Source organism: Etheostoma spectabile, unplaced genomic scaffold, assembly GCF_008692095.1.
Source record: "Etheostoma spectabile isolate EspeVRDwgs_2016 unplaced genomic scaffold, UIUC_Espe_1.0 scaffold00000049, whole genome shotgun sequence".
NCBI classification, from domain to species: Eukaryota; Metazoa; Chordata; class Actinopteri; order Perciformes; family Percidae; genus Etheostoma; species Etheostoma spectabile.
The window spans coordinates 1-24,568 of record NW_022602543.1 but is presented as its reverse complement, the minus strand read 5'-3'; the positions used below and the strand labels follow the sequence as shown (position 1 = coordinate 24,568).

Below are 24,568 nucleotides of genomic sequence, written 5' to 3'. Positions count from 1 at the left end.
ACACTGTGTAAGCAACATTTATCATAGCTCTCCATGTTTGTGTCTCTCTTTCAGGCCAAACTGACCAATTTCCCCTTGACTGCAAGGTTTATGTTGGGAATCTAGGAAACAATGGAAACAAGACAGAGTTGGAAAGTGCTTTTGGGTACTATGGTCCTTTAAGAAGCGTTTGGGTTGCCAGGAATCCTCCAGGCTTTGCTTTTGTAGAGTTTGAAGATCCCAGAGATGCATCTGATGCTGTGAAAGAACTGGATGGAAGGTAACTTAAACACATTTTAAGTAGTTCTTCTTTTTGCAGGACGTGTTATTTTGCACTTTCATACTCATGTGATGACTTCTGTTTAGAACCATGTGCGGCTGTCGAGTGCGTGTTGAGTTATCCAATGGGGAGAAGCGCTCAAGGAGCCGTGGCCATCCTCCGTCATGGGGTGGTAGACGCCCTCGCGATGATTTTAGGCGGCGTAGTCCTCCAGTCAGACGCAGGTATGTTTCTTACTTGACGATTAATTTCACGTTTTTTTTACAGTCTCATTTGCAGTGTTTTATGAGCACAAATGACAAAGCATATTTACATTCCCCATACACTGTAATAATTATTTTAGTCCATCAAAACAGTATGGCAAGGTTGTTTTTAACAAGTGTGGCAAGCTCCCACACTGACAAAATTTCTCTTTAGATTTCAAACCTATTACAGCTTATTCAGCCTTTAAGCCAAAACCAAGTACGAGGAAGTTTCTGATTGGTCGTCACTATAGCCTAAATTTTATGGTTGGCACTCTTAGTGCTGTAAATCATGTTAGGGAAATAAATTAGTAGCACACATACAAAATGAGTTCATCAATAGAAAATCTGTGGATCTAGCTGCTTAGGGATTTTGTATATTGATTTCACTCTCTTCAAAAAGTGGAACTTTCTTCAGTGTTTTGTTTCACAGGTATTTTTTTTATCTTTGCTAATTTTGTCAGCACTTGACTATTCATGAACTCTTATAATAAAAAAAGGGAGAGAGACCAAACTCTACCAGTTATATTGCTTTACTGGGACATCTTCAGAGCCACAGTTTGCACTTCATCAAACATTTTATAGGTACTTTTCTATAATTACCTTCTGCAGGTGTAAATTTTGTTTTCTTTCTGAGTTCAGTTGCCATCTATTAATAAAACTGAACCCCGTTGCAGAGTCACCACCACGCTTCTCACCATCTGAGTCAGTCAACTAGTCTTCTTTCAGCATCATGTGACTGCTGACCAGGGAGCCCCAATCAGCTTGGCTGGTGTTGTCACATGACCAAGGCGCACCGCCAGTCGTCAGGTTCCACCAACCTTTTGGTTCCTGAGCATGCAGTTCCCAGCATCCTCCTCTTCTTCCTCCAACCTTAATCCAATCGACAGCGGCCCACTTCATATTATCAACCAATCACCGTCTTTACTCTATTCTTCACACAACTACTGTATCAACGGGAACAGCCCTTGGCTTACATCCCTTCCCATCCTTCCCCCCCAAAAAAGGCAGGGAAAATCTACAACTACCCCTTCCAACCAGCCACCAAGCAACTTCATATCTCCAACATTTGCATCATGTGGCAAATCCTCTCTGCAATTCGACTTCCCTCACCATCAGTCTGGCTTCCTTGCGTCATTTCTATCTTGTCCAAATCCCCCAAAATAGTAAGTTGCTTTTATCCTGCTCTTTGTAGTTTTATGCTTGACAGTTTTCCCTCAGCAGTTATGTAATTAAGCGAAGTGCAGAGCTGCAAAAATCTACTGATCAAAAGTTGTGGTCAAGGAACTTTTGCCGTCAGTCTTTAATTTTTATTTGCAAAAATTAACATTTTTCGGATGTTTGCAGATTGCATTTTCATGGCTCGACATTAAGCCATCTTAAGTAGTATCCATTGAAATTGTTCTAGTTTTACTGCTGTCCTCCTTTTCCATGAAAATATCATTTCACCTCGAGTGCCCCACTTTCTTAATTCAATAATTTGTATTTTTCTTTTTGAGCCACCATTAGAGCCAACACATGTAGGTTACTTATGGTTTTGATGCTACAGTCACAAGACGAAGATGGTCAATCTGTTTCTCAGGTCCACTTTACTACACTAATTTACTTTTATCATGGAATTAGTGTAGATCATTGTGCACAAGCTGTGTGCCTACAGAGTTTTAAAGGCAGTTTTATAACGGCCCACAGCAGGCAGACAATCTAAGAACATGTTTTTCACATTTGTCATATTTTATGTTGGAAAATATTTTAGTTGTATGTCCCAGGCAAGCCTTAATGTCGAGCCTTGATTTTGTGGCATATTCTGAAATCTGGCTCCATGATTGGTGCTAATTGGACAAAGTTTCCTTTTAACCAGTTGATCTTGATGCAGTTCATGGATGCAGATGATCCTTCTATTAACAGACAAGGAACTACGTGTAACCACACTTTTACGTGTAATCCATGTCTCTAGGGATCAAGAATACCAGAGGTGTCATTAGTGATGGGAAGGTTAAATTGTCTTTTCTAATTTTTGTTTGCTTCATGTTTTTTTTTTTTTACTTCACATGCACTATAGGAGGAGGAGCCGCAGTCGCAGCAGGTAAAGTTCTAACAACTGAATTCATTTAATCAATGCCTTTTTTGTAGATGATTACTGATAAAATTATTACTATGTTAATTATTTTTTGGGGTTTGGTTCACCAGGTCTCTTTCAAGAGACAGAGGCAGACAACGTTCTCTTTCCAGAGACAAGAAGTGCCCAAGATCCATCTCACGGTCAAGGAGGCAAGTTTACTTATTATGTAATGGATAATGTAGAGCAAGCGGGTCATTGTGATCTCGGACAGGGTGATGCAGAAGAGTCTTAAATCACCCTCCCACTTAATAAATAAATAAATTGACACACAATATTGATGCAAAAAGATTTTATTGGTTTAAAAAATGGTCTATGATCAGAACTCTGTCTATGACAACGGTCTGTTAGCCATTGCAGGGCTCTGCTATTCAAAAATAACATTGTAGAATGCCTTAATTGACCATCAGAATCAAGTGTTCCTCAAAGTTGTGTCATTATGATTATCGTACTGTACCTTATTGCTAGAGTATTTTATCAGTCACTTTGCGCTTATTCACTAGTTTGTTTATTTTACAGTCGTTCCCGGTCTAACGACAGAAAATGAGGACCTCAAACGATGGTTCACCTGCAGGATCATGCTGGTTGGGGGAAATACAACTTTTTTTTTCTTTTTTTTAAAAGTCAAGTTTTTCTTTTCTCTAGGGTTGGCCAAGTTACATATTGTGTAATAGCAGTCTGTTAAATTAACAACAAAGGAGCAAATTCTATCTTACCCTGCATGTTTTGAAATGGAATACTGGTTTTAGTTTTACATTACCATCCTGTTTTTTTAAACTGTTTAATTAAAGGTCATGTGATGTTTTTATTTTGTGATTTTTATTCTTGGTTCACTCTTAAATTACTGGCAATGGGTTAATGTGAGATGCACCACCAGTAGGAGCATACTTTATACCAGTGACAAATGTCAAATGTGTGCTGTTTGCAGGCTGTCCTTGAAGCCAATATCTGTAATTCTGTATTTTACCTATGTCACTTTTGCAAAAAAGGGCATTTACTCTATTCAACTTTGCTTGAGTCTCTTAATTCTGACAATTTGTGCTGCAGTTAAACAACTTGTTCAATAAATGGTTTTCCAAGGTGACACTATCCTCCCCTTTTGTGTTTCAATAGTTCCCCCACCAATAGCAATATATTAAAACTCAGTGTACAGTAAGCAAATTACATTTTGTTAAAGCAAAAATGGAAAATAAGTGTTTTCGTTTTAGGAAGTATTGTAAGTTGTTGCTGTTGCATGATAAAGGCGGCAAATGAAGCCCACACAGGAAGTTCTTAGTCATGGTTGCAGTAAAGGAACAACCCCCATGTGTGAGATGTATTTACCATTCAGCATATGTGGATGATGTTACAAAGCAACTCGTGTTGTGAGACGACAGGTGCCAGATTTGGCTGGTAAGTACTAATGGCGTGACAATTATGTAGAAGGCCTAAAATTATTTGTCAAATTATTTCCTTATGAATGTAATTGAAGTTTTCATTTTTATAAGAAAGTGCCTTTTCAACTGTTAGATGGTAGTAATCCTGCATACCAACAAAGCAGTATTTATCTTGATTTTGTTGGTAACTTGTTTTGTGTGTAGTTTTATGGAGACCGAAATAACTAGTCTTACTGTTGTACATTTTTTTTGTTAAAATTCAGTTGATAACTTATGCTGCTGAGTAGATTTAAACTTGTTTTGGTGACATGTTGCTTCCCTGAATGTCTCATTATTTAAGAAAGAAGATAAAAAGTCATGTCTGCTCAAAGTGCAAAGAAAAAAAGACTTGGTTCACGTCGCCGGGGAGCAAACCAAAATGAAATCTCTAAGAATGACGACGTCCACATAACAGACAATACCTTTGTAGCTGAGTGCGACATACCAGAAGAACATGCTGAATCATTAAATGTATTTGCTAATCCTGAAAATTTAACAACTGAAACGCAACATCCACCTTTGCCCGAACTCTCAGGCAACAGACGAAAACTGGGCTCTCGTCGCAAAAATAAACTACTGCGTGTTGAGGATGAACCTATCGAGGAAGTTGAGGGAAAAACAGGGGTAAAGGAAACCACAGTAACAAAACAAATGTCACTTGCAATACAATCTGAGAAGCAGGAAGTTATTCAAGGGAGTGAACATGTGTCTACAACACATGAAGACTATTTCTATCCGGCCGCTACACCTAAATATTCTTCTGAAGTTCAATACGCAACTACACCTAAATGTCCAAAGGCTGACCTGAAAAGTTTAACTCCCAAAAGTGAAAATCTGCAAGCAGACCTAGAGGAAAATGAGACTGACTCTAAAGTGGTACATGACCCTTGTAATTTAGTGGAGACTGCGCAAGAAGGAATTGACAGGTCGGACAGTCTTCGCAAAGAAGAAGTCAAAGAAAGTGCACATCTTGTTGACATCTCAGAGTTAACTAGTTCAAGTATGCTTTCATGTCCAGGAGTAGATAGGCAACTCATTAACCAATCAAATTTCAGGCAAATGCCTGAAGAAAAACTTTCCAATGTGCATTCTGTAACAGAAAAAGAGTGCAAGGAAAGAGACGACAACACAGAATTGTTGAGGAAGGATGGAACTTTACAGGGCAACTATTTGGTGAGTGAGTCACATGTGGAATCAGTAGCTATGCAGTTTTGTACCAAACCGGAGATAACCACAAAAAAAATCAGCCAAAGAGAAAATACCACACTTGAACAAGCCTCAATTTCATCACCAAAAGTGGAGTTACCTACAGACAAGAAACAAAATGAGTGTTCCAATTTATTTGAAGTGAAATGCGCTCATCATTCAGAGGATTCTGTAAACAACTTGCGTGAACATGAGGTTAGGCCAACACAGATTAAAGAAATGCCTCCAATTGATGACCCATCCGAAAGTGTGATACACGATGTCATAGGAAATTCTAAAATAATTTCTGGAAACTTAACAGATAGAACTGAAGTCAGTGACACAAACCAATCGGCATTGATTGTGAAGAGAACTGATGAGTTTCCTATAAATCCGGACATTTCAATGCCTGACAACAAACAAGATGAGCACTCTAAAAAAGAAAGCATCTTTGAAGCTGTAGAGCAGAAAAACGAGGGTTATTATGTATCTGATACCAAGAAGCCACAAATCAGCAACATAGAAGGAGTAGACACTGCACTAGGTCAGGTATATGAGACTGAAGGCAGAGTACAGGATGACACAAAACCAAGTGCTGAACACACAGGTCATCGGGAGATGGAAGGACTAGTCCATGAAATGGAGCGTGAATCCTCTTTTCAAACCCTGCAATCAGATAAAAATGCAGCTCTTGACTCCCAACCTCAACATAGCAACATTGGCATAAACCCCATTGGGAACAGAAGAAAACTGGGGTCTAGCCAAAAAAATAAAGGAAGACGGCATGACAAGGACTCAATGGAAACTATGGTGGAAGAAATGGATCAATTTGACACTGCTCAGACTGAGGATGTTTGTGATCAAGTAAAAGAAAATGCACTTGTTGGCGGTAACTTACATTCAAGTTTGACAGTAGATCAGCAGATGATCGACCAATCAAATTCCACAGAGATGCCAGAGGAGGAACTTTCCAATGTGTGTTTTGCAAAAGAAACAAGGAAGAAGACGACCACACAGAATTGTTCAGGCAGGATGGAAATTTACAGACCCACTACTTGGTGAGTGAGACCTGTGTGAAATCAGAAGCTATAGATTATTCTATCACACCAGAGATAACCACAGATAAACACCCCCCCAAAGAGCATACAGAACCTCACTGCAGTGTTGAACAAGCAATATGTTTGTCACCAAAGAGGGAGTTACCCACAAATGACAGACAAATGGAGATTTTCAACTCATCTGAAGGAAAAGAGGCTCATCAGTCAGAGTATTCTTTAAACAAACCGCATGAAAAGGAGATTACGCCAACAGATATGCATGAAATACCTCAAATTGATGACTTATCTGAAAGTGTGATAAATGATGCCACGGACAATTCTGAAATCATTTCTGCAAACCTGGCAGACCAAACTGAAGTCAGTGACACATACCAATGTGAGTTGATTGTGAAAAGGACTGGTGATTCTCCTGCCAATCAGAAAACTTCAAATTCTGACAAACAGGATGAACATCCTACAAAAGAAAACAGCTTTGAGTCCTTAGGGCGAAACCATGAGGATTCTCATATTTATGATATCAAGGAACCACAGATCAGCCACATAGAAGGAGTAGACACTGCACTAGGTCAGGTATATGAGACTGAAGGCAGAGTACAGGATGACACAAAACCAAGTGCTGAACAAACAGGTCTTCAGGAGATGGAAGGACTAGTCCCTGAAATGGAGCGTGAATCCTCTTTACAAACCCTGCAATCAGAAATAAACGCACCTCTTGACTCCCAACCTCAACATAGCAACACCGGCTTCAACCCCATTGGGAACAGAAGAAAACTGGGGTCTAGCCGAAAAACTAAAGGAAGACAGCATGTCAAGGACTCTGTTGCTGAATCATACCACAATCCTACAGAAGAAGTTGTTGGCGATACCAGGGATAATGAACCCCTTGAAACAACAGAAATGTCATTATCAATAGAGACAGCAGTAAAGGAAAAATCCTTGGAAACTATGCTGGAAGAAATGAATCAGTTTGACACTGCTCAGACTGAGGATGTTTGTGATCAAGTAAAAGAAAATGCACTTGTTGGCGGTAACTTACATTCAAGTTTGACAGTAGATCAGCAAATGATCGACCAATCAAATGCCACAGAGATGCCAGAGGATGAACTTTCCAATGTGTGTTTTGTAAAAGAAGAAAACAAGGAAGAAGACGACCACACAGAATTGTTCAGGCAGGATGGAAATTTACAGACCCACTACTTGGTGAGTGAGTCCTGTGTGAAATTAGAAGATATAGATTATTCTATCACACCAGAGATAACCACAGATAAACACCCCCCCAAAGAGCATACAGAACCTCACTGCAGTGTTGAACAAGCAATATGTTTGTCACCAAAGAGGGAGTTACCCACAAATGACAGACAAATGGAGATTTTCAACTCATCTGAAGGAAAAGAGGCTCATCAGTCAGAGTATTCTTTAAACAAACCGCATGAAAAGGAGATTACGCCAACAGATATGCATGAAATACCTCAAATTGATGACTTATCTGAAAGTGTGATACATGATGCCACAGAAAATTCTGAAATCTTTTCTGGAAACTTGGCAGACCCAATTGAAGTCACTGACACTTACCAATGTGAGTTAACTGTGAAAAGTACTGATTGTTCTCTTACCAAACAGGAACTCTCAAATCCTGACAAACACGTTAATCATCCTACAAAAGAAAATAACTTTGAGGCTTTAGAGCAGGAAAATAAGGATCGTCATGTATATGGTAGCAAGAAACCACAGATCAGTGACATAGAAAGACCAGACACTACACTAGATCGGGTATATGAGATTGAAGACCGAGTTGAGGATGATATAAAACCCAGTGCTGAACACACAGGTCATCAGGAGAAAGAAGAACTCTTATCTGAAATGGAAGAAAGTGAATCCTCATTACAAACCCTACAATCAGAAATAAATGCTTCTTTTGAAGCCCAACCTCAGCATAGGGACACCAGCCTCAACTCATTTGGGAACAGAAGAAAACTGGGGTCTAACCGAAAAAATAAAGGAAGACAGCATGACAAGGGCTCTGTTGCTGAATCATACAATCTACACAAAGAAGATGTAGAAAGTACCAGGGATAATGAAGCCTTCGAAACAAGACAAATGGTATTGGCAATAGAGAGAACAAGTCATTCAAGTCAGGGGAGTGAGAGGGATATCAAGCCTGCAACACATGACAGCTCTTTGTATACAGCCATTATGCCTGGTTATTCTTCTGACATCCCAGGCCCCACAACAACAAATCATCCAGAGGCTGACCTAGAAAGTGTAAATACTAAAAGTGAAAACCCTCTGTATGAAAACCCTCTATATGATCATGACTTTAAAGTGGAGGTGTCTGATAAATCAGTGGAATCCACCCTAGAAGGAACAGACCAATCTGACACTCTTCAGAGTCAAGAAGTTACAAGTGCTCATCATTCAGAAGATGCTGTAAATACAGTGCATGAACAGGAGGTTAAGCCAACAGAAATGCCTCAAATTGATGACTTATCTGAAAGTGTGATAAATGATGCCACGGACAATTCTGAAATCATTTCTGCAAACCTGGCAGACCAAACTGAAGTCAGTGACACATACCAATGTGAGTTGATTGTGAAAAGGACTGGTGATTCTCCTGCCAATCAGAAAAATTCAAATTCTGACAAACAGGATGAACATCCTACAAAAGAAAACAGCTTTGAGTCCTTAGGGCGAAACCATGAGGATTCTCATATTTATGATATCAAGGAACCACAGATCAGCCACATAGAAGGAGTAGACACTGCACTAGGTCAGGTATATGAGACTGAAGGCAGAGTACAGGATGACACAAAACCAAGTGCTGAACAAACAGGTCTTCAGGAGATGGAAGGACTAGTCCCTGAAATGGAGCGTGAATCCTCTTTACAAACCCTGCAATCAGAAATAAACGCACCTCTTGACTCCCAACCTCAACATAGCAACACCGGCTTCAACCCCATTGGGAACAGAAGAAAACTGGGGTCTAGCCGAAAAACTAAAGGAAGACAGCATGTCAAGGACTCTGTTGCTGAATCATACCACAATCCTACAGAAGAAGTTGTTGGCGATACCAGGGATAATGAACCCCTTGAAACAACAGAAATGTCATTATCAATAGAGACAGCAGTAAAGGAAAAATCCTTGGAAACTATGCTGGAAGAAATGAATCAGTTTGACACTGCTCAGACTGAGGATGTTTGTGGTCAAGTAAACAAAAATGCACATGTTGGCGGCAACTTACTTTCAAGTTTAACAGTAGATCAACAATCAAAATCTACGGAGATGCCAGATGAAGAACTTCCCAATGTGTGTTTTTTAACAGAAAAAGAAAAACTGAAAAATGTAAATTTACAGACCAACTACTTGGTAAGTGAGGACTGTGTGAAATCAGAAGATACAGACTATTGTATCACACCAGAGATAACTACAGATAAACACACCCACAAAGAGCATACAGAACCTCACTGCAGTGTTGAACAAGCAATATGTTTGTCACCAAAGGAAGAGTTGTCTACAAGTGATGAACAAAAAGAGCATGTGAACTTATTTCAAATCAGAGGAGCTCGGCATTCAGAAGATGCTATAAATGAAGTGCATGAAGAGGAGGTGAAGCCAACACAAATGCATCAAATTGATAACTTCTCAATAGAGGACAGTCAATCTTCTTTACAAACACTGCATTCAGAAAGGAATGTTCTTTTGGACTCCCAACCTTTTGACAGTTATCAGAGCATCAAAGGGCAAAGTCCCACAGGCTTTAACACCAAAGGGAACAGAAGGAAATTTGGGTCAAACCGAAAAAATAAAGGACCGCAGGTCAAGGACACAACAAAACTGTCATATTTAACAGAAACAATGAGGCAGGAAGAATTAAAAGAGCAAGCCAACCAAGACGTCAAGCCTGCTGGGGAAATAAGAACATTTGGATCAACCGTAAATGGCGAAGAAAATACAGAAAAGATGTCGGAGGAAGGCACAATTTTGTCACAGAATGTGATGGATAGCAGGACAGTTGTGACAGCAGACATTCATTCAAGCTCAGGAAAAGATGACTTTGTCAAATCCAAGGAAGTTAATGAGACGGAAAATAAACTCATAAAAGAGACTGAGAATCTAAATCAGCTTACAGAATGTGACACAGTTAAAATGGAGTTGACACAATCACCAAAAATCTCAGTTTGGAAAGATGATTCAGACATACAGAATGTCTCATATGATGAAAATGTCACCGCCAGGCCAATCGCTGATGGTCTTGAGCAAGAAGGAGCCTTTCAGGTCCATGACACGGAAGTTTTATCTTGTGACAAAGAATTTAATGAGCAACAGACAAATGGTACATCACAAATTCTTGGAGATGTCACAATAAAAGCCTATAACTCAGGAGTGGAGAGCTCAATGTGTGTACCAGTTTCTAGACAGGATAAAGATGGAGAACAGAAAGACCATGAAGCCCAAGAAATTAATATTTCACAGGTGATCCCACATGCTGAACTGTTTTCTGCATCACAAAATAAAACTGATACTTTGGCTCTGTTTGACATTGGTCTTGAGGAAAACATCCAAGCAGAGCCAGCTGGGGACGTATCTGAGGAAAGTGGAATTTCCAGCCAACAACGGATACAAGAAATAACTACTTTAGATGAAAGTGAAAATTTGAAAGGAAGATCCAAACAGAAAAGGAGAAAAATGGGATCTACTCGCCAGACTCAACTCAATAGGAAACCAGAGGAAAAGAGAGGGGAAACAAAAGAAAGGGACTTTAACACAGAAGCTGACATGAGAAAGGTTGACAAGATGGAAGCAGTAGAGGATTTACAAATTATTGTAACTGCAGAGGTGTCACAGAATGAACATGCAAAGCCATCACTGAGTCCTAAGAATAAAGAACAACAGGAAACGACAAGGTCTGACCTGCAGATAATACAGAGCAACATGATACCAGACATAGATTATTCCAATACTCTCCTTGCTGAGCTATCTGTCTGCCACAATAAAGAAGTTGTTAATCCTGTTAAGTTAGTTCATGTATCCGATGTAAGGGACAGTGAGAGTAATGTAGATGTTAGTGTGGAGTCGTCACAGCTAGATGATTTTACCACCACTGAGATGTATATCACCTCTGTGCTCGCTGGAAGACATTCCATAAATCCACTGCTGTCCGCAAATATGGACTCTACAAACACTGGTATCACAGGGGAGAGCTGTGTGTCTTTATGTGAGACCACACAGAGTCCACAAAATGATGAGAAACAGCCAGAGAGTGTAAACGTAATAAATGACCAAGCTTTGAAATCAGCTGATGAGCCTGTTGTGGCAGATTTGGAAATAGTGAAATCTGTGGTCAGAGGAGGAGCTGAAGAAGAGCACATGAGTGCCCAAGCATACAAGACCCGGACGAAGCAAAATGAAGGAGCTCACACTAAAATTCCCGAGATGATCAATGCAAATTTAGATTCAACCAACAAGAGAAGAAAGATGGGCAGCACCCGCAGAAGTCTCGGATCACGGACAAAACAGGAAGACTTGTATGAAAAACAAAAAGAGGATAATGAGGCAACAGAGGCTGCAACTATTGTTGAAGTTGGAGAGGCTGAAAGTTTCTCAGGCAACATAGGTGTGCCACAACTTCACAAAGACAGTGGCTCTGAGCAAAGGAAAGAAAAGGAATTTGAAACTGCGGAGTATTACTTCAAACCTCACCAGACATTTGAAGAAAATCCTGTTTCACATGGTCAACTAGTAGAAACAGAGCATCAACTAACTCCCAATTATCTCCCCGCAATACAATCCACTTCTCCCAAACACGATTTAATGTCAGAATCAGCATCAAGTAGGAAAATAAGAAAAATGGGATCTAACCGAAAGTCACATGAAAATCAAACAGCAAAAAGGGACAAAATGACTGATGCACAAATTGGGAGAGATGTCAGAAGTATCACAGATGAAAGTGCCAACAAGACAACTGAAGAGCTGAGGGAAGAATCTTTGGGCCCGGACCAAATATCAGAGGTAAGCAAAAAAAAATCTTCTTTCTTTTTTACAATCAAAGAAATTCTAGTAGGAATCTTCAGTTATGATTGTTTCACATTTTACGTAAACTGTTAAACAGGCAGATAAACAGTTGTTTGCACTGCATTTCAGTTGGCTTATTAGTTATGACCAGTTCTTAGAAAACTTTTTAACATTGTGAAGTATTGTCATATTTATAATTTTGTGCCTTTAGCCTGAAATGTGTTTATTAATGGACATTTGGCAGTGGTTTTTTGCACTGTAAGTCTAGGTTGGGCTCTACTTACCATTTGCATACATCCTCTTGCACACTGGACAAGTGTTTGTTGCAAGAACAAAATGACACAATGAACCAAAATGAGGAACATGCGGTCCACACAACATGTTTCTCATGTTGAAAAGGAGAACATAAAATGTATCTTGCTTTTTGATCTTAATTGTGATGTTTATTAACTTTAACAACATAGAAAATGTCTCACACAAATGTAACTTGCAATGCAAATTAAGTTTATAATACAAATTGGCCTTAAATCATGTAATAGTATTTACAGTATGTAAAAGCTTTTTTTTTATTTCCATACAATGTCATATTTTAGTGGTTATAATATTGTACAAACAGTACACATTCCTGATAATCTGATAATGTCCTTAATTAAACGCCACACTTCCTTTGTACCAGAGGATTATTCCTGGGAAACCTGTCAAATAACAAAGTTTGGATCTGCAATTGTTGACTGTCCAGCACTTAATATGAAACAAAATAAGATTATCCTTTTAAGAATAAACAATATACTCTAAGATGAAATCTGCAAATCAAAGTAAATCACCCCTAACTTATGATTGAGATGTTATTGTCTGTGCAGGTTAACACAAGTGACAAGAAACCTTCACCCAACTTCAGCACCTCAAAGGCAACAGAGCAACCGGCTAGGTAAGTCCGATGCAGAGCAACAGCGATATACACACTGTGGCCTCCGAGGCTGGTCCAGGCTTCGCTCAGAACAACAAAGTGTTGACATACCTGGTCTACGTTATGACCAGAGATGAAGCTTCATTCATATCAACATGGACCAACTGTCAGTAAAGATAGAAATACATATCAGCATTAATAACGTGAACACAGTTTTTTTTTTGTTACCCAGCTTCCTAACATGCTGATTAGCGGTCTACTGTAATGAGTTCCCTGCTGGTCTGAGGAAGGAGATGAGGGAGACGAAAGTGTGACTGCCACACAGTTATTTTGATGCTCACGGTGTAAACGGTTTAGGAGATGAGATGCAAGCACAATCATTACAAAGATTTGTCCCTCTATCAGTTGAACTTTTTAACAGGCAACTAATGGAGAAGAGACAAAGACATAGGAGTTACGACACAGTGAGATGACTGAAGGGAGATTCTTATTGTGGGTTTAGTTGTCTTAGACTTAGTTAGATCTGTAGTTCAAATAAGACATAATGGGACAATTCTGCTTCCAACCTGTAGGGGGACCGAAGCGGGAAATGTTCTCTAGTGTTGCTATGAGTGCCTCTTTTTATGCAGCATTTCCTTTAATTCAAGACAGTTTTTTTTCTCCTTTGGGAGACAATGCAAGCAGCCTTGACCGCAACCTTGAAATATGTCTTTTTGTAGATAAATCACAATAACATTTTTAGTTTAAAAAGATGACAGTCAAATATTTTCCTTTTATGTTTTTTTTTTTTTTAATCTCAAATTCAAACATATATTTGTGGTTATGTTCTGTAGAGTTTAGCAGAATAATATGTCAAAGAAAATCAACATTTGATAGGTGATACTGATGTCTGACAGCTTAAAACTTGCCTAAATGTGAACAGAATTCTCAGTATGCGCTGTATGTGTGTTTAGTTTGAAGTAGGCTTGGTTCTCTGTTCTCTGTATACAGTGAGAAGACACCTAAACCAGTGACTCCTGTTCAACATCCTTCTGCTGAAATCCGCCTGGCTCAAAAGAGTCAACAGAAGTTTTCTCTGGGTAAACAGAACATTAACAATTACACACAGCCGCCAGAGATAATGAAAGAGGGAAGATTAATATGGAGGAATAGAAATATAAAGTGTGACAAGAAATTGTTTTTGTTTTCAGCGGCTAATTCCAGGGCAGCAAATCTTCAATCAAACACTTACAATGTGATAATGGTTGGAGACAGCAGTGTGGGCAAAACCTCCTTTATGAAAAGAGCTCAAAGTGGGAAGTTTTCTTTAGATTTACCCGCTTCTGTTGGTAAGATCTATATCTTTATCCAATTGTATTTCCATAAATGTGTGTAAATATGCAGAATAATGTTACATAAATACATTTTGTAGGACTTGATTCCTGCATGTGGACTGTGGTAGTGGATGGGAAATATGTGGTGCTACAGTTGTGGGATACAGCTGGTCAAGAAAGGTAAGTTTTACTGTTTTCTTTTTTCTCTACATAATTGCAACCCTTTACCTGTACTAATTACTGCTGTTGTAATCAAACGTTTAAAAGGTGAAAGCACTTTGTATTGTACAGCATACATTTTTTTCAATGGGAAATAAGAAGCAGTAGGTTTAAATGTGTTACCATAAACTGCATCCAGCATTAATAATAACTTTTCAGATGTTTTGGGAGCCCTCAATCTGTCACTGTTGAGGTAGATTTGGGTCATTCTTGAAACTGTCTTGAAAGAAGAAAACATTAATTTGCTAGCTTCATGTGCCTCGTGACTAGCATCTTGAAGCACTTCATAAAGACTGGTGTTGTTCCCTGTTCCCATAACATTTTTAGGAAAATAGCTTAAAGGGGACAGAACTCCAGCAACACTTGTAGAATAAGAAACTACTTTCTTGTGGAACAAATGCATTTTGGCTCATGCTAATGACCCTGGCCACAAGCTAAAAGATGTCTGTCAGGAGATCTAAAAGCTGACTACATCATTCTCTGACCATACGACAAGATACACTGTCAGGTCCAGCAGCCTTACCTGGATCCTCTAGATGTCTATTGTGGGGAGGCACAGTGCCTGGTCCTTCGTAGGAAGAAAGGTCATAGGCTAGAAGTCATTATCTGTTAGTTTGCTGTTTAGGGTGGTGTGAATGTTGTGCAAGTGGTGTTGGATTTCTGTGTGTAGATGCACTTTGCCTCTCTGGCAGCTGTAATTAATTTACATCTTCTATGCACTTGCTATTGTAGCCTTCCTGAATTTGTATCGGACAATGTGCCCAAAACATATCAGAAGTCGCCCTCAGGCCATATTTTAACTTGTTTTGTAACTGGTTTGCTACACCTCAGCAATGTTAATATTAGTGTTGTTACCACAACAGATTTGCTTCCAGCAGCAGAGGTGGGGTTAACTTGCATGCAGTGCTGAATATTCAAATGGACATATTCGATGATTGAAATAAACAGTGAAAGGCTCTCGGCTTATGCAGTATAAATTCACTAAATGTCTTGATTTACAGTTTACAGAGAGCCTCCCTAATGCCAGCACTTAGATCTACACATCAAATCATCATTTATGTAAACTCATTTTAACCCAGTGTAATGACAGGCCCCTTTTCATTTCAGTTTTTACATATGCAGATATTAGTCTGAAAATGCAAATAAAAAAGACAAGTTTGACACTAACTTTGTGGACTTAAAATATGTGTGTGGATTAGAGTGAGAGTCACTCGACTTGTGTTAAACTGTGCAGGACATTGTGTAATCATTGTGTCTAGAATGCTTCTAGTGAAAAGGCTTCAGGGATCTCTGCAAACTTAACTAACCGATATTAGTAGACTGTTGGAGCCACACACCCAAACACTTTGGACTGTTTAGTCAAGGTCCGATGTTTCTCACTGTTAGTAGCCTCTCCTGGTTTTAAAAATAAGTCAAATCACTCTAATTACATACTTTCTTATCCTTCAAAGGTTTCACAGCATGACAAGGCAAATTTTCCACAAAGCCAATGCATTTCTCTTGATGTATGACATCACTTCTTCTCAGAGTTTTTCTGCAGTCAGCTACTGGGCAAACTGTATCCAGGTATGTTGTCACCACACTACTGGCTTGGTATATTATGTTTTTTTTTTGTTACAGATGTTGAAACTACAGGATACATTTAAGGCCAGACATACCGTAAAGTTGCGACAGAACTTTCTAACCTTAAAATATTTAATGTCATTGCCAATACTTGTTTTGATATATCACACTGAGGAATATAAAAAAGAGAGTGTCCTTGCACTCTCAGTTGTATGGCAACAAAACCGCCTTTGAAAGCGAGACATTTGGAAAGAGGTGTGTGCACAGCATCTAAAAGGCCTCTGTCGCCTACATACATGCCACACGTATCAGTTACAAGACGCAGAAAGTGCTTGCTGACTCCTCCCTACTAGCTCCCTTTCAGGATTATAGTAAAGGGGAGCTAATTGTCTAAATGGTCCACAAAGTCACATTGTTTGTAGAAAGATGTTGAATTGAAATCCAAGCAATAATCAAACTAATCTACTGTATGTTTTGCAGGAAGGGGCTGCAGAAGATGTAACCATTTTACTTGTTGGCAATAAGAGTGATTGTGCAGAGCGCCAGGTTAAAACTCAGGAGGTGGAAGTTCTGGCAAAGGTATGGAAATATAGTGTTACTTCCTCTAGCACTTTGAGCTCAGAATATAACTAAAAAGTTCTGATTATCAAACACTCACACTAAACGCAGCAGTTTTACATTCACAGGAATACAACTTTGAATTTATGGAGTGTAGCGCTGCCACAGGTGAAAATGTGGTTCAGTCTTTGGAAACTGTGGCCAGGTAACATATTCCACTGATATTTTATTTGTCTTGTGTGGCTTACCACACATATATGCTTTTTTTAAGCATGTCCTTTGAAATTATTTGCACTGCGATGCTGCTTGCCATTACCAGTTTGCAACTGTGTTGTCGTTGCCAGGATGTTGAGCCAAAAAGTTGACACAAGAGAGGAAGCCATGGAGTTAAAGAAAGAGCCCAACAAGAAAAAATCATCAGGATGTTGTTGAACAAGATATGTGTCTGAAAACTCAGTAAAGTGGAGAAACACACTGTGGAGTATCACCAGCGATTTCCCGAATCAATTCAATTCCAATTTACAGGGTCCCGATTCAATATCAATTAGAACACAAATTTTGCAGAACAAATGCTGTTAATTTACAATCAAGAAGCAACCCTCAAAATTTTTTATAATGCACCAGGTTACTTCAAAAAGTTTGCTTAAAGTACTTAACAAGTCATTGACATGCACACACAAGTTTAATTCTCTTTTCACAATTACCTTTAGATGTACGTATATTTTTATTTCTACCAACTTACTAGTATTATTTTAATGTATATATTTTACTGTCTAGCTGGTGCTCACATTCCGTAGAGGCAGGTCAATGAACAGTTTTGATCAAGGAAATAGTTATCACATAATGTATAATGGATTTGTTTAGCTTGTTAGATTTGTTGTAAAGTCTTGTTTTCAGACTGAGGTATTTGCATTTTAAGATTCATAACTCTTCCCAACGGGAAACTAAACATTTAGTACTTAAGCACTTTCTATTCAGAAAAGTTTCTCAGATCCTTTATAGTTAAAAACAAATCCACAAAGAGAAAATTCTCTATTTGTACAGCTATCTACACTTAACTCTTAATGTTACTCTCATGACACAAAAATATATATTCCATGTGTATGTACAAAACATTGACATTTTGCTGTTGCTGAATCTTAACAGGTAAATTACCACTATGAAGTTACAAAACATGGTACCAAATTGATATTTTCAAGGATCTACTAAGAGTATTTTTATACTAGTATTATTTATAGAATATTTCAGTGTTAAAGTGTGTGTAAAAGTAACGTGTGCAGTAAGCCTTTGAACAAGAGCATCTTTTCATTGTTTAGTACAGTCTTATACAATAATTACATCATTTATGATTTTGTATGACAACAATCTGTTCTAAATGAATGACATTGGCACCATTGCAGTTGTCACACAGCTGCCAGATAATCAGAAATACATTTCATACCTCTATTAAAGACAACAGCAGTGAAATAAATGGGCTTTAAATATACATGTGAAATTATTTTTTTATGTTTCTGTGTATTTCCCTTTAATTTGTGCGGCCAAATACCTATAATCAAATTTTAATGTCATGCCTCATGCTTAATAAACCTCCACAATGACAACTACATTCTCACAAAGTTAATTTGTGTCCTCGTGAAAGTTGTGTGTTTCCAGACTGACAAAGACAACAGTGTTCCACAGGAACAACAAGTCCTTTAATGGTATGAAGTGCACAACAACAATAGCGCCACTGCAATAACCTCATACCACCCAAAAGCGCTTTTGTGGGAAACAGAAATGCCAAGACATCTTTCAATGTCATCAAAGGACACAAAATGTCAAATTATATTGTCCGGATTACTCCAAAATTTATATTAGGGATTGGCTCTGACTTCACTGGCTAACCACCAGAAGAATAATCTTAGGCTGTTAGTTATTCAGATAATTCCAATGTATTTATTTTAAAATCAAAGAACATTAGGCTTTTATTGTTTTACAGAACTGTCATTTTAGAACACTTAAATAATTTACGATAAGTTTCCTGGAAAGAACAATGTAATTTTGTACGTATTACAGAGAAAATAGACACTATTCATTTAGTAAACTTCCAATAAATTGCTGCTGTAACCTCGAGACATTTAGTTAGTACACAGCAGGTCAGCTAAACAATAACATTTCCAATAACTAATGAATTAATCAATATTTACTGTTTTCAAGGAACTTTCTAGTTTCCTCATAATTAAACCCAAAATGTAATGGGGAAAACTATGGACAAAAACCTTTTAAATGGGTAAAGACACAAGGTCACTGGCTGCTAACTGCACGCCGTACAGTCAAAAGTTACTATTGTGGTCATCATTTGCGGTCCTTCATTACAGACAATCTATGGTTCTCAGTGGGTAAGCTGGCAGGAAGATGTCTGTTGATTGTACTTAGTTTGACACGCAACCACAGCAGAGATAAGAAGGTTGTTTACCAAGTTAACTGGATGGGACCAGTAAGTGTAAACATGAGGACTGTCTTAGAAATGACTGGTTTGAAATAATGTTCTGATAATGTAGGTGCATCAAGTCATCTACAGACCTTCAAGAGTGTTGATTTAACTAACAAAACCTCTATTCAAGGCACCAACCACACAAATGCACAGTTTAATATGTTGTCTATAAACATGGACGTAAACTCAGATTATCAAACGGTAGCTCAACCAAACAGAATCTGAAACAATTTGTCAAATTATTTTTTATACTATTTCTTGATAACAAACACATCACTTTTCCAACTAAAGTTCAAGCTCACACCCAATTTCCACAGGATGCGGAACGGCTGCGGATCTTGCGGAAATTAGAACGGCGTTGGAGTAATTTGGTTGATTTGCAGCCGTTCCGCATCCTGTGGAAATTGAAGGTCAGAGTCCCTGTAGAGCAGTTCTGTGACTTGTGTTAACTGCTGCTCACAGCAACAAGTCATGTAATTCTACCTACCACTGCTTCGTCGCTGTTTTTTTTTAATGTTGTACTCTCTTCAGGTGGTTGTAATACTGTGTCCTTCATCTGTGTGTGTGAATATTTTAGATTTATTTTAGAGTGGTATTGTCTGATGGCTTGTATAACATCAGAAGCAGTCCAGTGGTGATGGGTCAAGGCATCCTGTAGTGTGAAGGGGCCGTCTCTGGTCCGTCTAACTCCTTTACACGCTGCTGTGCTGCGCAGCTCGAGTCCTATCTCATGTACAACTTTGCGCAAATATTTCTGAGTTTCATTTAGACACTGCACCTCTGTAAACAGAGAAAAAATGTCAGTATGTATCCTGATCATTTGCATATTTAAATTGTTAAATGAGGTCTTGTGTGTGTTCAATTGAAGATTATTACCTAAAGTAAAGTTGGGGGGCTGGAAGTGAATGCAACGCAAGCCTGTCAAAATAGGCTGCGATTTCCCCTCTGGACCCAGTAAACCTTGCACAGCCATCTCATAGGCTTCCTGAGAGTGCATGTCTACATTGGAATACCTGTATATTAAAAAAGACATAACAAAAAACTGTTATCTACAAATAGTCAACTGGCACTTTACTGTGCCTCTGCTGAAAGCACTGATCATATGGGCACTTATTCAAAAGTAGATTACAGAGGAAAACAATCTAATAAGGAGGGAACTTAAGACCAAAAAATATATCCATATTGTTATAGAAATGTTATGAATATTTAGTGAATTTACATTAACAAGGCCTTTTGATTGGTCCCTGCAGCATCGCCAATACTTTGTCCAGCTTATCCTGTGTGATGTGACCTGTGAACACAATTATTAATGATGATGATTGGTGATTAAGACATGTGTCGTCCATTCAAAAAGGCACAGTTACAAATACTAGTATGCTAGATAGCAACTGATGAAAATAAAATCTAAAATAATCTAAAAAGCATTCACAGTTACAGTATGACAGAGTGAATGGCGATTAGACATTAAATATTATTAGTGAGCTAAGTGAACCAATTATTTCAAGTAAGATCATCAAGTTGCTTTAGATAAAAATAACTCAATGTAATGATCAAAAACAATATGTTATTTAGCGTATAAACTGAAAAAAATACAGAGTGAGGTATCTTACCGAAGGTGGATCTTTCCACAGCTCTGCCTGTGTGTGAGAAATCATCCGTTGCTGTCCCAAATTCCCCTCCAAAGTGTAATCCTGAAACACACCAAACAGCATTAAATCTGTGTATATTGTTCCTCCATTGAATCTGATGTAAAATCCAGAAATGATAAATTACCCTAGTGACTCGGGTTCTGTAGAGATCATTCATGGCCCTGTTTCCATTCCCAACAGCGAGAACTGCATTTAAAAAGGTGTGAATATTTTAAGACACTTCATATATGAAATACAACATGGTCTGAAACTGTTCTCATGCGATCAGCTCTAAAATCATACCCAGAACACCAGAAGAAAATGCATCCAGGCGATGTCCTACTCCAACTCTGATATGCTGGAATTCAGGTCCAGTCACTAAAAACACAGGAGAAATACATCTTATTCACTCATATACAGTCAATGTGCACATATGTAACAACTGCAATTTTATAGTCATTCAAGCCAATATTAAACTGCACTTCTGAAGTCACTAATAAGCCATCAGGCATGACCATGTATGGTCTATTTTAACCCTAAACCTTTTACAGTCTATGATTTTAATATGACCAGGTGAGTGAAACTTAAATAGATATTTTCCAGAGCAGCCATTTTTACTTGTGAAACAAAGGTTTGACTAATGACATTACATAACAATGTTACTCTGACAATAGTTGATAAATCTAAATCATTCAACAACAAAAAGAAGCAGGAGTGCAGTTTTGGGGCAAAAAATGTACTTGCATTTAATTTTCACAACAGTAATTAATAAAGGAGCATGTGCGAGAAGAAACATGTAATTCATTTTTTCTATTAAATTTGACTTGGCTCCTATTACTAGTTCAACCACTTCTGATAACAGTTGATAAAAAATGCAGTCAAGTTACAAGTATGTGGTGGAGCATAAACATTTTTTGTGCTCCTAAAATAGGTGCATGATGACCTTGCAGGGAATGGATTTATTAATCAATTACAAATATATTCCTGTCTGTCTGCACTATCTATAATGGCAGGACAGTGTGGCTCATTAGAATGTCATGATCTTTTACAAACATCAAATGAAAATAATTTCTTAAGTAAACTACAAATGGTATCTTTGAGTTGTAATTATAAACATTAGCCAGTTATTTTTAGGAGCACTGCAGTAACAAATATTAGTTAATGGAGTGCGACCTTACAACGGACAGCATTAAAAGGTGGTGATGTATCTGAACAATCAGCACATGACCCAAGAGACGAGAAGTTATGCAGTCAAGGGGACACACATACCCAGAGGATGCTTGGACAGTACTGGCACAGAGGATGCGGACAGTGTGAGTCCTTTGGGTGCTTCAGTCTCACTGACTGGGTTTACCAAGAAGCGGACCTCCTGAGGAAGTGGCTGGGACGATGTAGCATTCAAACCTAGAGTACACATGCAGGGATCAACAGTGATTTATATGGAAGAATGAAAAGCCAAATGAGTGACTTGATTAGCTGTATTGTGACTCACTGTCACAGCTGATATAGAAATGTAATTGCAAGTTTGTTTTGATGGGCCATTGTGGGCCAAGTTATAAAGAACATGCTATCCTCAGTCGACACCTTTGAGAAGATTTGTCTCGACGCTATCCCGTACGAGTTTCCAGTGGACACCAGTGGGTTTGTACACACAAAACAGACCCTCTAACCTCCGAAACATCCGAATAGCTGGAGGTGGAGTTGCCGTGTTGGTAACATCAGGCTCTCTGGGTTTCTTGAAAAATATATTAGGTTATCTCTCTTGAGATTTTTTTTTAAGGGTGACAGTAGTTTGTTTTCGTACGCTTTTGCTCCACTTACTTCACAGCATGCGTGGTGACATTCGCGCATGCGTACATGCGTAGAGATTCTTCTTCTCTTCTTCTTCTTCTTCTTTGGTTTTATATGTCTATGGTCAGGCATGGTCTATGGTTAAAGGGTTTTAAAAGTGGTAAACAGCAGCTGTAGATGCATTACCGCCACCTACTGACCAGCATTGTGGAGCTGGATATTGGAAGTAGGTAGCTACATGTCTGGCAAATTTCTTCTTATAATAATTTAATCGATCAGTCTATTTTATACGTTAAATCGGACAAAGTACAATTCAAATAAAATGTTATGCATCCTTGAGTATTATCCTTGATAATTAAGATTTGATAGCTAGCTGACTTTCTGAACATACTGCCGTCTGCTGTACTGGATGTATAACAGGCAGTACAGCTACAGTCGGCTGCCGTAAAGAACCCCAGCGAAGAAGAAGAACGACAGACAGACAGACAGACAGACAGCTAGCTAGCTAGCTAGCTAGCTAACTAAAGCATAGACATAACTGAAGCACTGAAGTTGTTTGCAATCGTTGACAGTTGAGAACGTATGTTTTAACAGTTTTAACTGCTTTTGGGTTTGCTGGAGAAGCCTAATAGCTCGTGTGTTGAAAAGACCGTCAAGTAACGATAGCCAATAAATACCAAATCCAAACATTAGTAATATTTCTTAACTGTCTATGGTAATAACGAGTGAAAGGGCATGTTAGCCAGGTAACGTTACGATATTTACAGTCGTTGGTTACAAGCTCTAACCAGTCTATTCTATTACTATGGTTAGGGTTAGCCATAGTATTAGAATTGACTGGTTAGAGGTATAACATTTAAACTACAAAATGTTAATAACACAACAAACAACATGTCCATCCTAACCAACGCACCATTTGTCCTGTAACGTTAGAGGGCGGTGGGGGTCAACAAATGTCAACATGTTTTTTGTTTATGTTGATTGTCCCCTTGGGGAAATTAGGTTGCAGCAGAAATCACCTCACAAGGCATTTTTAAACAAATTAAGACAAACAAGACAAATAAGACTGTACCATGTAGACATCAATAAGCACAGGATAGAAATGATGGCTGAATTTTATTTAGCTGCAGGGGCCACGTATTGTGAATGCTGGTTTAGTGTCTTGACTTCCTAGGACACCTGAATAAAACATCATCCGTTCTACAAAACCATGGTCCACCCATAGATGTTTTCACACTTCATTATAAATCACCTTTAAGGTGGGACTATTGTACAGTACTTTTACATTGGGATAATTTGACTTTATTGTATATCACTTGGTTTTAACAATAGAAATTTAAAGAAACAACCAAGAGTGAGGAACATTAAGTAAACATTTTTTCTCAGGTTTCGCGTCATTAATCCATCTTTATGTCTGCGGTGTTATCTCTGTAGGTGTAATGCGAGCTTCTCTGCGCTGGGTGCTCTGGGATGTGAAAGACACCCTGCTGAAGGTGCGTGCATCTGTGGGAGAGCAGTACGCAAGGAGGTGAACGAGTCGGCTTAAACCTCAGTCCTCTGGAGGTTGAAGCTGCTTTCCGTCACGCATATCAACATCATTCCAGCAGATACCCAAACTATGGCGTCACTCACGGCTTGGATGGACAGTCTTGGTGGATGGGAGTGGTGCGAGACACTTTCTCCCAGTGCAGGGTACAGGACCCGGCCCTGCTAAATACAGTTGCTCACAACCTTTATCATAACTTCTGCATGCAGAGAACTGGGAGGTAAATTACAGATGCCACATGTAGCACAATAATAAATAATAGTTAAGTTAATTTGTCAATCTACTT

The 24,568-nt window shown here is 38.6% G+C and overlaps 3 protein-coding genes and 1 long non-coding RNA gene across 7 annotated transcripts; 3 read left to right on the top strand and 1 right to left on the bottom strand.

The window, feature by feature from the left end:
- LOC116674384 (serine/arginine-rich splicing factor 3) lies at window positions 1-3,701 on the top strand. Its single transcript, XM_032506876.1, has 5 exons — window positions 1-259; window positions 346-483; window positions 2,561-2,584; window positions 2,689-2,769; window positions 3,137-3,701. Exons 2-5 carry the CDS (start codon window positions 350-352, stop codon window positions 3,162-3,164), a joined length of 267 nt encoding a protein of 88 aa, XP_032362767.1. The 5' UTR covers window positions 1-259; window positions 346-349; the 3' UTR covers window positions 3,165-3,701.
- A 222-nt stretch (window positions 3,702-3,923) lies between these two features.
- Window positions 3,924-17,603, top strand: rab44 (RAB44, member RAS oncogene family). Of its 4 annotated transcripts, XM_032506875.1 has the most exons (12): window positions 3,924-4,009; window positions 4,334-5,138; window positions 6,209-6,539; window positions 8,742-12,281; window positions 13,145-13,212; window positions 14,182-14,270; window positions 14,382-14,519; window positions 14,603-14,684; window positions 16,175-16,289; window positions 16,767-16,865; window positions 16,973-17,049; window positions 17,189-17,542. In XM_032506875.1, the coding sequence occupies exons 2-12, from the start codon at window positions 4,351-4,353 to the stop codon at window positions 17,274-17,276; spliced, it is 5,415 nt and encodes a 1,804-aa protein (XP_032362766.1). In that variant the 5' UTR covers window positions 3,924-4,009; window positions 4,334-4,350; the 3' UTR covers window positions 17,277-17,542. The 4 variants fall into 4 exon arrangements, with proteins under 4 accessions (XP_032362766.1, XP_032362764.1, XP_032362763.1 ...); XM_032506873.1 differs by having other exon boundaries at window positions 6,209-12,281; window positions 14,182-14,271; window positions 14,386-14,519; window positions 17,189-17,603; XM_032506872.1 differs by having other exon boundaries at window positions 6,209-12,281; window positions 17,189-17,600.
- A 1,493-nt stretch (window positions 17,604-19,096) lies between these two features.
- On the bottom strand, window positions 19,097-22,796 carry LOC116674382 (mitochondrial mRNA pseudouridine synthase Trub2-like). The gene is given in 12 exon segments (XM_032506870.1): window positions 19,097-19,620; window positions 19,732-20,097; window positions 20,194-20,330; window positions 20,537-20,558; window positions 20,561-20,608; window positions 20,928-20,981; window positions 20,984-21,008; window positions 21,091-21,152; window positions 21,249-21,323; window positions 22,215-22,349; window positions 22,530-22,680; window positions 22,767-22,796. Coding segments are annotated over 11 exon segments (1,050 nt in total). The 3' UTR covers window positions 19,097-19,620; window positions 19,732-19,786.
- Window positions 22,797-23,274: 478 nt separating this feature from the next.
- Window positions 23,275-24,256, top strand: LOC116674386 (uncharacterized). Its single transcript, XR_004328088.1, has 3 exons — window positions 23,275-23,320; window positions 23,996-24,006; window positions 24,171-24,256. It is a non-coding gene; the product is annotated as an uncharacterized LOC116674386 (long non-coding RNA).
- Window positions 24,257-24,568: the final 312 nt, after the last annotated feature.

What these genes read in the sequence shown, in the direction of transcription:
- LOC116674384 (XM_032506876.1), top strand. Translation starts at nt 350, where the DNA reads ATGTGCGGCTGTCGAGTGCGTGTTGAGTTATCCAATGGGGAGAAGCGC. An exon ending in AGTCCTCCAGTCAGACGCAG is followed by an intron (nt 484 to 2,560) that starts GTATGTTTCTTA and finishes CATGCACTATAG; the next exon opens with GAGGAGGAGCCGCAGTCGCA. An exon ending in TCCATCTCACGGTCAAGGAG is followed by an intron (nt 2,770 to 3,136) that starts GCAAGTTTACTT and finishes TTTATTTTACAG; the next exon opens with TCGTTCCCGGTCTAACGACA.
- rab44 (XM_032506872.1), top strand. Translation starts at nt 4,351, where the DNA reads ATGTCTGCTCAAAGTGCAAAGAAAAAAAGACTTGGTTCACGTCGCCGG. An exon ending in AGGTGGAAGTTCTGGCAAAG is followed by an intron (nt 16,866 to 16,972) that starts GTATGGAAATAT and finishes TTACATTCACAG; the next exon opens with GAATACAACTTTGAATTTAT. An exon ending in TCTTTGGAAACTGTGGCCAG is followed by an intron (nt 17,050 to 17,188) that starts GTAACATATTCC and finishes TGTCGTTGCCAG; the next exon opens with GATGTTGAGCCAAAAAGTTG.